The sequence below is a fragment of the Scaptodrosophila lebanonensis genome, unplaced genomic scaffold (genome assembly GCF_003285725.1).
Source record: "Scaptodrosophila lebanonensis strain 11010-0011.00,11010-0021.00 unplaced genomic scaffold, SlebRS2 tig00001412-arrow-pilon, whole genome shotgun sequence".
In the NCBI taxonomy this organism is placed as follows: Eukaryota; Metazoa; Arthropoda; class Insecta; order Diptera; family Drosophilidae; genus Scaptodrosophila; species Scaptodrosophila lebanonensis.
In genome coordinates this window covers 162,842-177,897 of record NW_022060739.1, presented here as the reverse complement: position 1 = coordinate 177,897, position 15,056 = coordinate 162,842, and the positions used below count along the sequence as shown (strand labels likewise).

General features: G+C 38.8%; 1 protein-coding gene across 8 annotated transcripts; it reads left to right on the top strand.

The window, feature by feature from the left end:
* The first annotated feature begins 55 nt into the window (after positions 1-55).
* Positions 56-13,159, top strand: LOC115631066 (UHRF1-binding protein 1). Of its 8 annotated transcripts, none has more exons than XM_030527711.1 (19): positions 56-508; positions 2,321-2,522; positions 2,585-3,193; positions 3,248-3,950; positions 4,792-4,821; positions 4,915-5,007; positions 5,067-6,169; positions 6,239-6,320; positions 6,963-7,104; positions 7,159-7,701; positions 7,758-7,872; positions 8,466-8,486; positions 10,624-10,766; positions 11,348-11,471; positions 11,533-11,680; positions 11,749-11,923; positions 11,990-12,107; positions 12,303-12,366; positions 12,501-13,159. In XM_030527711.1, exons 1-19 carry the CDS (start codon positions 465-467, stop codon positions 12,527-12,529), a joined length of 4,488 nt encoding a protein of 1,495 aa, XP_030383571.1. In that variant the 5' UTR covers positions 56-464; the 3' UTR covers positions 12,530-13,159. The 8 variants fall into 8 exon arrangements, with proteins under 8 accessions (XP_030383571.1, XP_030383565.1, XP_030383567.1 ...); XM_030527705.1 differs by having other exon boundaries at positions 6,239-6,398; XM_030527707.1 differs by lacking the exon at positions 4,792-4,821 and having other exon boundaries at positions 6,239-6,398.
* Positions 13,160-15,056: the final 1,897 nt, after the last annotated feature.

The following is a 15,056-nucleotide window of genomic DNA, read 5'->3' as shown; positions in this document are numbered from 1 at the left end:
TACTGCTTAGGGCATCGAACAGACGGTATCGATGCATTGCGACGCAAAGACAGCAGCAGTGCAGATAAGTTTTGCTAGTTTAGTTATATCTTCAAAAATTATGACTAATAAGTGCGTTGGCAAAGCATCTACGCCCAGAGTGATCGGAAATATGCAATACAATACGTCGTAAATCGTATCAACTTGTGTGTGTACGCGCTGTCCTAAATTAAATTCCCAATTAGATTTTCCGTGCCGTATGCGTGCGTATGTAGGTGTGTGTTTGCAAGTGTATGCAAAACGAATACCAATACAACAACAAAGCTGAAGTGCATTACGATTATGGCCATTAAAAGTTGTGCTGAACGCGTGAAATAGCTGTGCGAACTTTTTCTTTTTCAATTGGGAATTCGACACAGGCTGCATCATCGATCATTCTTGTTGCTGTTGTTGGTGCTGCAAGCGGAGGAGCAAGACAGCTGAAAATGGTCTCGCTGATAAAAAATCAACTGCTCAAGCATTTAAGCATGTAAGTGGGAAAAGCAAGCATTCTTATTCATCCATTACGGCCAACAGGCTCTAATCTAATAAGCGTGAAATTCAATTAAGAAAGTATGTCAATTACGGTGGCAGCCAACTCGTTAGAATATCCAAAGGCGCTCCAAAGGCTATGGAGTATGAAATTGATTTTTCCCAACAGTCGTGTTCCCGCTATCGGCCGTTTCAATGTCGCCGTGTCGTCTGTATGTACATACATATGTACATACTTACATATGTTTGTATGTATACGTATGCGGCTTGCAGCTTCCACCCGCCCCAAACTGGCATTTTCATCATCGTAATCATTATTATGGCATTCACCTGTCGTCACAAGTTTCTAAAAGCGCCCTAAATCGCACGCTAAAGTTTGCGCGGCAATCCCCGCTTCGCTTTTATGTCTTCTTTATCGCTAACAAGCAGGTAAGACAGACAGGGCGGCAGGCAGCCCAGTTGTGGGTGGCAATGTGGGCTGCTAGACATTCAGTAAACAAGGCTAATTTGTTGCTTCAGTAGTCACCCTAAAGACTATACCCAGCTGTTGGTAACCTTATTATTGTCGTGCACGCCCGTGTAACAAGTGGATTGGCGTGTTCACTTTTAGGCGAACACACGCACACCTTTTACACTAATAATTGTATGTATAGATTCAAACCGCCCTTAACAGACGCCCGAGATATCAGTTATGATTATTTGTATTTTTCTCAGTGGTTGTTGTTGATGTGTAGTAAAAACATGTTCAACTTGAAATAATATTCACGTGCCTGCAGGCCAAACCGCTTCATGCGGTATATTTCATTATTAGCCGTCTGTTAAAAAAAAGAAAGAATTCGTTTCAACACATGTACAAACTTATATAAATTCTTGTATCAATAAGAAATACATATTTTTTTAATACAGTCCTGCACCTTGTGCAAACAAAGGCATTTATATACCTTTCCCTTTATTTACACTGTTAAGTAAATAAATGAATACTGCTTTAGCCGAAACTTGCGAAAGCACCATGGGTCAAAATTGAATATAATTAAAAAAAAAAATTGCACTTAATTCAATCAATTGTTGCAACAAATCAGCTTAAACCATTTCCTTCTTTATTTAAAAAAAAAAACTATTTAGAATTAATTTACACCTATAGAAGATATAATTTTGCGATTATGCAAAATTTTAATTATAATTAGAGAACAAGTTGGCAGTTGGTCTACTATTTAACTGTCCATTATTAAAAGAGTTTACTCCCTTTATCCTTATATGTATTTGTATTTTCTTTGTTTAGTCTTTTTTGTGTGTGCCTCATGCGAACTTCCGCGCAATTAAGCTGCAAACAAGACCTTTTCAGCGACTTTGAAAAGACCGACGTGTAAATTCAAACAAACTTCTTTGCTCTCCTGCTCAAAAGTTCTAAACTGCCTGTCTGCCTGCCTGCCTGCCACTCAGGAAAATAAAAGGCTTTTAAGTACCAAGTTGTTGTGGCGACACAAGTTTCAATAAAACGAACTTTTCGAGGCACAAGCAGTAGCAATTGGATGGTTTAAATGGCATCTGCTACGCACAGGCGAACTCGATCAATATTCAGATTTAAATTATGCATGAGGTGCCCCCCTCTATGAGAAGGCCATTATGTGTGCGTGTGCTTGACATCTTCTCGTTGGGGAAAATGGGTCAATTGATGCCAACAGACAGGCCGCCGGCGGCGCCACTTGTTGCGGCAAATGAGAAAAGACATGTGCATCGAGGCGGAAATAATTGTATTAGACCACGGCAAATGATAAAATGCTGACACAGTCTCCTTTCTCCCCTTCCACAGATACACGAAGAACCTCTCCTCGGACAAAATCAATTTGAGCACCTTCCGTGGAGAGGGTGAGCTCTCAAACCTAGAGTTGGATGAGCGTGTGCTCACAGAGCTGTTGGAATTGCCCAGCTGGCTGAGACTGACATCTGCTTGGTGCAATCATGTATCCTTTCGCATTAGCTGGACCAAACTAAAAAGCGTGCCCATCACATTGGTGAGTAAAAGCTTAAGCTGCCTTGATAATCTGTAGCTAATCTCTAATCATATATCCCATAGACACTCGACGAGGTGCGTATCACTGTTGAAACGTGCAATCCCACATCCCGGGATGCTGGCGGCGGGGGAGGCGGCGGGCCCGCAGCTGCTGCCGCACTGCCTCAAGTGCCTCAGGGTAAATATAGCTTCATACACAAGGTGGTCGATGGCATCACCATTGTGGTTAACACGGTAAATGTGAATTTTGTGAGTGCTGCGTTCACCGCTTCGGTGCAAATGTCACGTATACGCGTCGAATCAAAAACACCCAAGTGGATCAATGCAGATCTGCGTCTGACACGGCTTAAGGACGCACAAAAAGGCATCATACTGATATTTAAGGAGCTTTCCTGGCAAACTGTACGCATAGAGGCCAGTTCAACGCAGGATAAGTCGTTGACGCCTCTGCGCCTGCTAACAAACCATGCCCGCTGTCGCATTACCATACGAAAACGTCTTGTAGACTGTTCGCTACTCGCATCTCGTCTGGTGCTCATCTTGGATGATCTACTATGGGTGCTGACCGATTCGCAGCTGAAGGCAGCGTTGCATTTTGTGGACTCGCTATCGGGCCTTATCAAAGCAGCCACACATGCCACACATAAGTCAAAGGCAGCGCGCAAAATGGAGGTACGTAAGACGGCATAGTCTTTTAAGTGAAATATTCATTTTTCGAATTTGCAGACGTTGCCCGAGTATCAGGCACAGCAAGCGCAACAACAGAACCGTCTTTCCGAATCGGTACATACGACGACCGCCCAACGCATGTTTAACGCCTTTGATGTGCGTGAAACGTCGTATCATTTCTTTAGTCAACGCATTGATCTGCACTTATGTGATGATGAGGGCGACGGTCGTTCTAGCTATCCGGAGCTCGATAAAGGTGGTGCCTTGCAAGTTTCTGTAACTGCCTTTCAAGTGGACTACTATCCCTATCATTTGGCCAAATCTGATCGCTCGCATTGGGCTAAATATAAGGAGGCGTCAGTGGCGCCTGCGTTGTGGCTTAAGGAATCGCTGAATGCCTTTCGCGAGGCCGTCTTGAATTTAAGCCAGCCCAATCGTCCGGCTACCCATGCGCCCCTCGAACGTAGCACACCCGCCTCGCCTATCATGCTGAACGCCAGTGCCCTGAGTTCGCAGTTGGGGGCAGGCAATGGAATTGCTATTGGCTCCAATGGTAGCAATACGCCCACGGCAGTTGCTGGATCGGGCTCTGGCTCGGGGTCTGGCAGCAGTCAGCTATCGCAGGCGGCTCAGCAGCGCAGTACACTTGAAAATTTGGGCAAATTGATGAGTGCGTGTGTCATATTGAGGATTGAGGACTTTACCTTGTACCGTGTGACCACATCGGGAAAGAAACAAATGCCCAAAGAGTTTGTATCAGGTATGCAGATTCTACAGTTTTCTTCCCCACAGTTTTCTTATCACATGCAGCTACACGTGCGAGTTACATAAACATGTATAAATGCATTTACACTCATTATACTCGGTTGAATTATCGTGCGATCTAGACAGACCTGAATAAAAACAAATCAAAATAAATTTTTATAAATTTAATCATATTGTTCAGTGCTTGATCAACAAACACATACGAACTCGCAATACATCACTGATACAAATGTACGTAACGTACAAATTTATTTAAAATAATCCCCAATACATATGTATAAAAAGACATTTAGAATGTAATTCAGGTTAGTTATAAAACTAGTTTTTGTGTTACAAAACTAGGGCATATGGCTTGCGTTACTATTCACGCTTTCCAAATTTGAATTTCATCATTGAATTAATGAAACCAAATTTCATAAAATGTAACTAAATAATTCTATAATTCTTCGTGAAATGGTTTTGACGCCTATTGACAAATACGTATTCATATAAAGATATCATTAAATCAGCTGTTGGTGTTAAAGGTGAAGACGGTTAGGTGCGTCGATGAGAAGGGCTTTGTAGGGTGCATGATTGAGAGTACATGACTTAAATGACTACATAATGTTATAGTCTCCATATAGTTTTAGATTTAACACTAGTAAATATATATACACACCAGAAAATACAAAATTTAAATAAGTATATACATATGTACACGTGTACAATTAATTCAACTTTTTTAAACATTTTTGTATTTATGTAATCTAACCACATTAATCAACATTTCATATGTAACATGCTAATATGCTTGTCATTTGTAAAAACTGCTTTTGTCGTTGTCGTCCTTAATGTAGCACAACATAAAAGGAAGAGCAAATCCTCAGGTGAATATCACGAGTTCACTTCGTGCGCCATTTGTAGCTTTCCGCAACAAGTTAATGCTTATTATTTATAATCCCTAACTCTTTCACTTACAGGTGATAAGGATCGCTATTCGTTTCCAGCAGATATGCCCATCGTTCATGCCGAATTCACTTACTTTTATTATCCCGGTGACTTCATCTTTCCACGTGCGTGAGCGATTGCTTCTATTAGTTGAATTTTCCGCCTACTAATGGTTTCATTTCAGTGCCGCCCTCAAAAGTTTTTGTGCACATTAACCCGCTGCAGGTTCATTTTGATCTCAGCTCCATATTGTGGCTGAACTCCTTTGGCCTAAATCTACACGAGAGCTTATTGCGCACCAGCGTCGGATCTCAGACCACATTACAGCCGCCTCATAGCGCGAGGGGCTCAATCGCTTCCAATGGTTCCAATGGCACACAATTACCCTCAACAGCGGCTTTAAACGTTGAGCAGGAGCCTAATCTCATGTACATGGACGTAAAGGTCGAGGCTATAATGCCGCGTGTGATTATTGAGGCAGCCGTCGATGCTCCCAATCAGAAGGACCGCCCGAAAACAATGCAAATACAAATCTCAAGGTTTGCCTTGACAAACATTCGCGAAATGGGTTCGTCACGTGCCGATCTAGCTCAGGCACTGCACTCACTGCAGGAGGGATCTTTGGTCTTTGGCTCCGGTTTTCCCTCCGTTGAGGGCGATATGTGCATTGTTACGGATCGGATTCTTGCGCATGTGGCTGCTTCGGATGTACAAATGATGTCGCCGGCGCCTGGCATATCCTCAGCTTCCATGTCGCCAACGCAGACGACTATGCCGCGTTCCGCCTCAACACAGTACCTCTCCCGCTACGCCATGTGGTCAGAGCCGCGCGATGTGTGGTGCATAAAGCTCGATCCCGTGTGGGTGGACTTTTTGGGCGCCCGTTCGCTGGGGCCCAACAAGTCCATACCATTTGTGGATGCGGTGCCCATTACATTGTGGCTGCATGCGGGCACGCATGAGGCGCAGCTGGATTTGGGAGCTGGCAGCACGGCGGGCGCACACATGGAAAGCATGGGTCTCGAACCTTTGGCCACGTTGCCGCCGTTGCCGCGCAATCCGTTTCTAAGCGACGAGGACGTAAGAGTGTTAGAGACCACGGATGCCGAAAGCCCAAAAGTAGCACCTGCGGAGCGAACTGCCGACGTCCATGCCATTGCCCATATTTCGAATCTGGTCAGCCTGCAAATCGACCATTATCAACTGTTGTTCCTGCTGCGTCTTGCCGAGGAGTTCAATGAAATGTCAACGTTTCTAAACCTCGATGCCGAACGCATTCTGCACAAGGTGGGCAGCAGAGCCTGATCTTTTAACGTCGAAACTTAATTGACAAATATGTCCTACCCTCTTTCGCAGCAAAATCAACAAAAGTCCATTATTATTGGCTGTGTTGTGCCTCAAATCGAAATCACGCTCGTGATGCCGTCCCCAACACCTGGTAAGGAATCAAGTGGTGGTGATGCTGAAAGTGTCTTACCCGATTCAGCTAGTTTGGGTGATGATTTACACATGAATAGTAAGAATTCTTTTTCTTTTGTTGTCTTTCCTTAAGATCTTTAGTTTTAAAATTAACAGAACTAACTGAATAATATAACTAAATGCAATTGACTTCAAGCTGGTCGTGCATTTCGTTGCTCTACTGTAACCACACAAACACACACACCGAACTACTTGTTATTATAATGCCACACGTACTCGTAGTTGTCACCGGGTAGTTTGTCAAACAAAGCTCTAGACGTAGCAGAGGGCGTAGGTCCACTTATTAATCAATATGCTGTAATTATGCTTTAACTTACATATCAAATTATCCAATAACCCGGATTTGGGTCCTTAAATCCAATAATCCTGTAAATCCTAAAACTAATCTCGCATGTTTTTGTCTAAACTAACAACCAAGGTATGCCAGCAAACTCAAAAACTGAATAAGTATTGCAAGCTTTCAAGAGAGTTTACATGCTTGGGTTTAGAGTTTAAAGGAACACCTTTTAATATTTAAAGTACCTTCCTTAACTAATTTTGCCAAATAAACGTAATCACTTTTTACATTGGAAAAACACTATAGCTAACCTTTGCTTCACAGGTGGGAATATAACGTGGCCTACGCCACCGCCCTTGGATCAATTGAAAAGCAATACGTTTGGCAGCGTAGAGACACCATCACCCGTTACCAATGATCCACCTTTTGACAGTGGTATACACATTTCCAATCCAAACACCCATGGGTAAGCAGCAAATTTCTAATATTAAACGATCGCTGATCCACATTTTTTTCATAGCTACAACGTACAAATACAAAGCACACCCACCGTGGCTTCCTCCACGCCCAGTCAAGGCTCCAGGCCCGATACTGGGATCTATACACAATCCGTTTCTTCTGCTTCGAAGAGCGCCAAGTCAATACAACGCTCCAGCGGTGGCTCTGGCGATAATGCGCCCAGCATAACAAAGGAAATCAACTCAGGACTAATGTCTATGAAGAAGGGCTTCTCCAATTTCATGACTTCCATAGACTCGGCCATCAAATCGGGCACGCCGAACGATGATGCCAGCGACACGTTTTCCATTCAAAGTGACATTAGTTCGGATTCGGAGAATTTTGCAATTGTGATGGGCGATGATAAGACCATGGACTGTATGGATGTAATGTTTCGCCTTAATCCCTTCACCAACGATAGCAATCTAAAGGCTTCGCCCGTCGAGGTCGCCAGCGAAGTGTACGAGGAGCCCACCAGCTACAAAACCAACCTATCCTCGCCATCAGAGCCTTCAGAAGCAAGCACCTGGCGTCGCCGCGATCTTGTCTCCATGGCTACCTTTAGGTTACATACAAAAGAGACTATTAATTTTGGAATCAAATAATAATTTTTACTTTCAGATTGACAACCGTCGAGCTGATACGCCAACAGGAGGGCGGAAAGTCTTCGGTGCGTTTGCAGGTGGCTGCCGTTTCCTGCGACGAATGTGGTGCCATTCCCTGGGATGAGCTCCAGGTAAGAATTAGATGCTTTTTGTAGCTTCCAACTTTTTTAGCTTCAGTTCATTTGTGTTCCAATTATTTTGTTTTGTTAAAAAAAAAAAACAACAAAGAAATCCCTTTTAGTTTTTCTGTTATGTGTATTTTATGTTTTATTAAATTTTGGAATATTTTATTCTATAACTTTTGCCAAAAGGAAATTAAATGTTACATAACTTTCTGCATGTTTCGATAACTTTTATCTAAACATTTTACACCTTAAACGATTTTAATTAAAGTTTTTTATTTGACACAACGTTGCTGTAATATATTTAACTTCTCATAATCATTTCTCATTATATTTTCTCTCTTTTCTCTCTTGGTAAAAATATATAATCAAACAAATCGATCTCAATGTGTGCTAAACAAAACAAAAACCACAATATGTTGTGCTCTCTACGTTTAAATTACTCTACAACTTGTAAATTTTTATTGAACCAAATCAACGACACCGATACAATATCAACTACAAAAACCACAACAACGACAACCACAAAACGTGACTCTTAAATTTGTTAACACATACACCACAACAACAACAACAACAAACAATTTTCTACAACAATACAGATCGCGCATCAAGCGAACAAGGTATTAAAAAAAACAACAAACTATTTTTCTTCATTAACTGCTAAATTCTTATTTTTTAAAAAGTATTCATTTTTATTTTCTGCTGTTTTGTAAATACTGATTTACTAAAATAACAATTTTCCTTATTATTTATGCTGGTGTTTTGGTAATTTTGATTTGAATTGAAAAACTTTGTAGTTGTTCTGGGCCTGCTTGCCAAAGCTCGCGTTTTGGTTCCATTTTTGCCAATAGTTTGTAGTAGTCAAGTTATTAAAATAAAATAAATAATGCTGATTTATATGGAATTCAAATAAGCAACTACTCGTATGTTAACTCATATAGTTTCCAGTTGCGCCAATGCGCCAATTATTTTCGTTGGTTTGTAGAGATTCGGAAGAACTTTTGCCGGATTTGACGTTTGTTAAATGACAATTTTGTTGAAAAAGGTTATGATTATTGAACATTTTTGAGCATGCCTCATACAATCTTCAAAAAATGTTGCCAGCAATTAAGGCGGGCCTTTGTTGAAATATGTTAGCATTTTATAGTTGCCATAGCGTGTTCATTTAATTTTCAGCATTTGTATGTTTATTCATATGTTTGTTATTTTTCTTTCCTTTGCTTATTGCTGAATTATTTGCAAATTGGCTTGTTCCTATATGAGTTGTTTTATAAAGTACATTGGCATCGGGCATCTGGCATCTGCAGCTGTCGATTGTCATAGCCAACACAAAACTAGGCATCTCAGAACAACAAGAAGAACCAGTACAACAGTAACTAACACATTCACAAGTACGATACAATAACAACAATAATAACCACATCAAGTAGTACAAGCTTAACAATTGGTGCTGCTAAGTGAAGTAGTGACTAACTAACTAAAACGAAGGCACGAGCGCCGCAAACTCAACACAAAGGCCGCATACTAAATTTATCCGCTCTTAAATCCCATCTATGTCTTTCGTACCTCTTAGCCACACGAACATTCTAACTCCGTAATGCCCACACACATCAGTACAATCAATGCTCACACATCTCACCAGATATGGACATGAAACAGGAATTTATGAAATACATAAAATGAAATAATAATAATAAAAATAAAAATGAAATAAATAATACATGATTTAATTCTGTTTTTACACGGTAGATTGGTTCCAGTAAAAACCGTGTAAAAAAGACATTGATCATATGCAAAAATAGGTGATTGGTTCCTTATCTCTAAAACTTATTAAGCTCAGTGAAAAACCACGATATATGTATATTTATTTTATTCAATCACTTATATAATGTGAATAACGATCCATATAAGAATGGTTTCTAACTGTTTGCCAGCTGTGTGTGTTTTCATTTATTTATTTTGTGATTTTTTTATTTGTGGAAGGAATACCAATTGTATTTAATTTTAGTTTTCAAGCCGAGCAGGACCCCCTTCTTTGTTTACTTTTAGAACATATGTCCAAGTCTGCAATATGGATATATATTATAAGTTAGTTATTACGTTCAGTTGGAATCTTGAAGGGTGTGTTTCAATTTGTAATTAGTTAGGGATGCAATTACAGACATATAGTATGTATTTGAAAATTTGAATTGATTGCGAATATGAAGAATAAGGTCTGGGGGAAAATATATATTTACATGGACCTATGCACATATGCCAGTTATTACGCCCTCTGCAGTCCAAAAACCCATTTGTGGAATAGCCTTCACAAGCAATGTCTTTTGTGGTCCATTTCGGATAACATTTTGGATAACAAATTCTTTGATTACTTAAGGGGTTGTTCATCAACAAAACACAGCCGCAAATATGTCAGCAATGAAGAAAATTGTGCGAAATTTGACGCAGTAATCAGTAAAAATAAAAAGATTAGTCTATATCGAAACACCCGCTCGGTTTCAGGGCATAATTTCGGGTCATATTTGTACACAGCAATATGTCTACAATGCACTTGGTTTTTCCGTAATACGACTCGAAATCTCCCATCTGTTATCATGTCCATATCGAGTTCACACTCACTCACACGAAAGCATGTATGTGTTTGGCGCTTTGCATGACGTTCGTTGCTCGATTATTCAATGTCGTTCAGCTTGTTACTAATTATGGTTCACCCGTTAATTTTTTCAACAATTAATGCTTTCATTGAAAACAACCTTGCAGAACAAATTTGGGGCGCGTTGTAAAGCTTGGAACTTGGCACCTTACAATCCGGAAGCGCCGCCCTGCATCCGTCTACGACTAGAGGAAACATTGAATATGCCCAAGAATGTTGAGGGCGTCATTGATCGCAAGCGCATACAGAGGTAAGATTTGTGATAAAACAAGAAACGAACTCTTTTAAATAACAATTCAACAGAATAGTCATATTATAGACGATGCTTCAATTTGCAATTTTAGAATGGTAATTTTTAACGTAATTTATTTATGTTCGCTAACTGATTTATTTGAGTAAAATTAGTGCACATGCGAATCTTTTGGATGGCATAGGAAAATTAATATATAGGCTAAAGAAAGTATTGAAAAATTAGTGCTAAACTATTCCGAAGCTTTTGTTTTAACAACTACCATAAATATATGAAAAATGTGAAATAAATTTAAAGTCTGAAGCCATTTTAGAAGAATACGAATAAAAATAGTAAAATATAAGAATAAATTGTCATCTTAAGCTGCTATAAAAAATCCTGTGATTGGAATTTGATTTCTTAAGCATCGTAATCAATTTTTTTTTATAATTTTTCAAAAATGAAACGAAAATTGTTATTGCTTTCAAAAAGATTCAGAAGTTATAACTAATCTAGGAACTAAACGGTTTTAATATTGTATTATTATTATTATTTTTGTTGCATCAAGGTATGATGTGCTGTATAATGCTTTTTTCTTTTAGCTGGTTTACACACCATGCCCAAATACGTGTTAAGGACATCAATCTGGATCTTTCCATGAGTACGGTCATTGGTTTGGGGGATTTGGCAGAAGATGAGGTTATCTCAACGCCCATGCCCGTCACGGCAAGTTCTCACCTTCTCAACTCAATTTGTTTACTGGCTTACCTGTTGTTACCTTTTATAGATCAATCTGGAGAATGTTCGCATCAATTTGCTCGAAGATCGCCCGCCTGTTAATATTACCTCACCGGGTCCAGTGCCTATTAATCTATGCATTGGTCGCATGCGCATAGAGCGTGACAAGAGCGGCCTTCTTAACATACAGCCCATAGGTTTGTAGATGCCACAATAATATGTAAAAACTGTTAACATTTTGTATATATTTCCCGATAATTATCAGACACCAATATGAGTGCTGAGCAAAATTATGCTCTGGGCAACGCCTTGTTTGGTGCGCCACGTGATCGCGATCGCGAGGTCCTGTCCATGCAGTTGGTTATGCAGCAAATGAAGCTTGACAATGAGCAGTTGCGAAAGCAGTTGGTGGACTCAAAAGTCAACACAGAAAGTTATAGGTAAGCTTAACTTATACTTCGTGCTGTGTAAGTGTATCGACTCTATTGGAGGATTACTGTTTACAGGCAAAAAACGAAGCAGGAGACAGATGTGCTGCGTTCTTATTTACAGTCCGCCCAGGATGATATCAGCATATTGCTGGAGGAGAAGAAAGCTTTGCTGGATACCATACGGTCTTTACAGGTGCGCTGAGCAAACAAAACAATTATTATTTATTGAGTAGTACTTTTGCAACACAACTCTTGTCTCACTATCTAAATTCTATGTACACTCTTCTCGATGTTGTTGTCGTTTGTTTTTGTTAACTATTTACTCAAACGCGCAACCACACACTTAACTTCTTAACTTGACTCTTGTGCGTTCCTTTTGCGTTTAAAGTTAAAACACGTTAGCCGTCTTAACAATACTACACATACTTCCAATAATAATGCAAGGACTAAAGGTCAGTTTTGCAACATGCACGCTCGTTCCTTACCCACACTCAAATACACTCACATAGTTTCTCATAAAGCATGCTCTGTTTTAAAATCTTGACTTTTCGATCATATTAAACCTATTTTTGGCTTCCCGCCACAGGTACAGCTGACATCATCGAATATGGGTAAAAAGAATGATGGCAGCAGATAGCACAACTGCATGGACTGCATACAATGCTGTGGCGAGAACAACAATGCCTAGGCGGTGTATAATTGACAGTCAAAACATCAACAACAACAACAGAAGCAAAAAAACAAAAGGAAATCCTAGAGACGTCTCCGACACACATCTTTCGCTTTCATCATCTCTGTGTTGAGTTTTGCAGAAGACTGAACCTTATTGGACAATTTTCACGTTGCCGTTCGTTATTTTTACTTACTGTTACATAATTATATATACAAGATTCGGTTTTATCCAAAAGCTGGAATGTCTATTACTGTCCCAAAGAGTGTTTTTATGGCTTTAAAGTGCTTGAATTTTTATGTTATTTTTAAAAGCGGCACGCCAATTGTTTTTATTACACACAATTTTTTTATGTAATTTTTTATAGCTGAAACTTTTTAAATTGTATATTGTTAATTAATTGAATTAAACAATAACAATCACAGCAAGAGTAAGAGAGCAAGAACAAAACTACAGAACTATATAAAGTCATGCCACATTTTTTCTAACGTGTGTATATGTATGTACATTAACTACTATGTATTATGTAATTTGTCATACCTTGATATTAAACTTACTCAGCGTTATGAAATTGATATTGTGCATTAACGAAATTTCAATAGATATTGAAAAACATATTGTTGTGATTAATGATCATATCAAACTGAATTCTAGTAATTATAAATTATGTATTGCTGCGTCTTGAAACAGTTGAAACTTCCTATGTGCTAGCAAACCATTTGGCCAAATTAATTGAAACATTGAATAACTAGTATTGGCATTCGATCTTATACATATGCATAACTAAAAGTTATTATACATTGTATTATCCTATTCATAACACTCCATCATTCCAAATTGATCATCATCGTTTCTACTTAAACATGCCTATGTGTGTATTACATACTATACATTATAAATATGTACATACATGCCGTATGTATAAAACGGTAATCAAAATGTTTGTACCAAACTAAGCAAAACTTAAACTAAATGCTAAACAAAAGTACCATGTTAAAAATCAAACTCAAGTCGTAAACTCGTATACAAATTTTTAAATTCAAAGTTTTCATATTTGAAATTGAAGTCATATATACTATATATGTATATTATTATATGTATACAATTATAACTACAGAAACATACACGTTCGCTGCTTACTAATGTACTACAAAGTTCGTTTTGTGTGTGCGTTTGTTTTATAACACATATGTATTTGCATAATTAGTAAAAGCAAAGAGTATTGATTGTTATACGTATATAAAAAGTTTTAATCTGTAGTTAGGTAAACTGAAGAATTAATTGAAGCCATTTATGAAATAAAACAAGAAATACTGTGTTTTTTTTGGGGGGGTTTTAATTTTTTAAATGATTATAACAATATTTAACTAGACGACGGGCAGTGGGTCCTTCTGACTTTTTTCGTTGCAAAAATCATATCTCCTGAACGGATTAAGTAATTTTGATCAAACAAATTTTATTTTAAAGATAAATTCTTAAGCTTTAAACATTATTGCACATTGTGCTATGATTTCTAGGAGCTGCACAATATGTACTCTAATTTGGATTTTATTCCCCGTTCATTACTTGCCTAAAACACTGATCAATTTTTTTTGCAAGGCTGTTTCTGGAACCAATGTACCGTGTAAAAACAGAATTAGGTGTATTTATACAACTATATTTTTAGAATTTCTTTTTCCTCGAGTAGTGGACTTCTTTTAACATAAATCCAATGAGTAGGCACTAATATTATTATTGATTGCGAAAAATTGAGTATATCGTTGCGCACTAAAAAAAGAGTTAAGTTCGAGTGCATATACATATGTATGTATCTCCTAAACTTTAATTCCGATTTATTTGAGAGTATGATTTTCCTAATCCATGGGAAATTATGAAATGTTTGATGGTCGCAAGCCATGGGGCCTAAGGCCCCACAGTGCGACGTAGAGGAATGTAATTAAATCTTTTGATTCCGCGAAGTATGTACTATAAATAGTTATTATACGAATTAGATCGTGTATCTATTCACCTACCTAAAGTCAAGCAGTGTGTGGTTGTGCATTTAGCGCAGGGAAAGCAGTGCATAGTCTGCATTAATTTCACTGCCGACTGCCTTACCCATCTAGCCGCCACGCATTTGTTAGGCATATTAAAGCAGTGCATATGCAGAAATGCAGTGCGACGCCGGATACCGCTTCCACAAACTAACGCTAACAAACATAGATTTCAATTTTAAAAGATCGCTTGTGGCCATCCTTATGCAAACAAACAAACCAAACAATTCAAATAAATTGCAATATAAAGGCCGGAACAGGCAACGGCAGCAAAATAATGGCAAGGACAACAAAGTGCCATAAACACGGTGAAATTGTTGTAGGCTCTAAACCAAAATTGAATTTGCGGTTTTTTGAATACAAGTGACTAAATATTTATGTGTGTGTGTGTGTGTGTGTGTGTTTGCTTCAAGTCTGTGAGTGGCACAGTTGGTTCGAC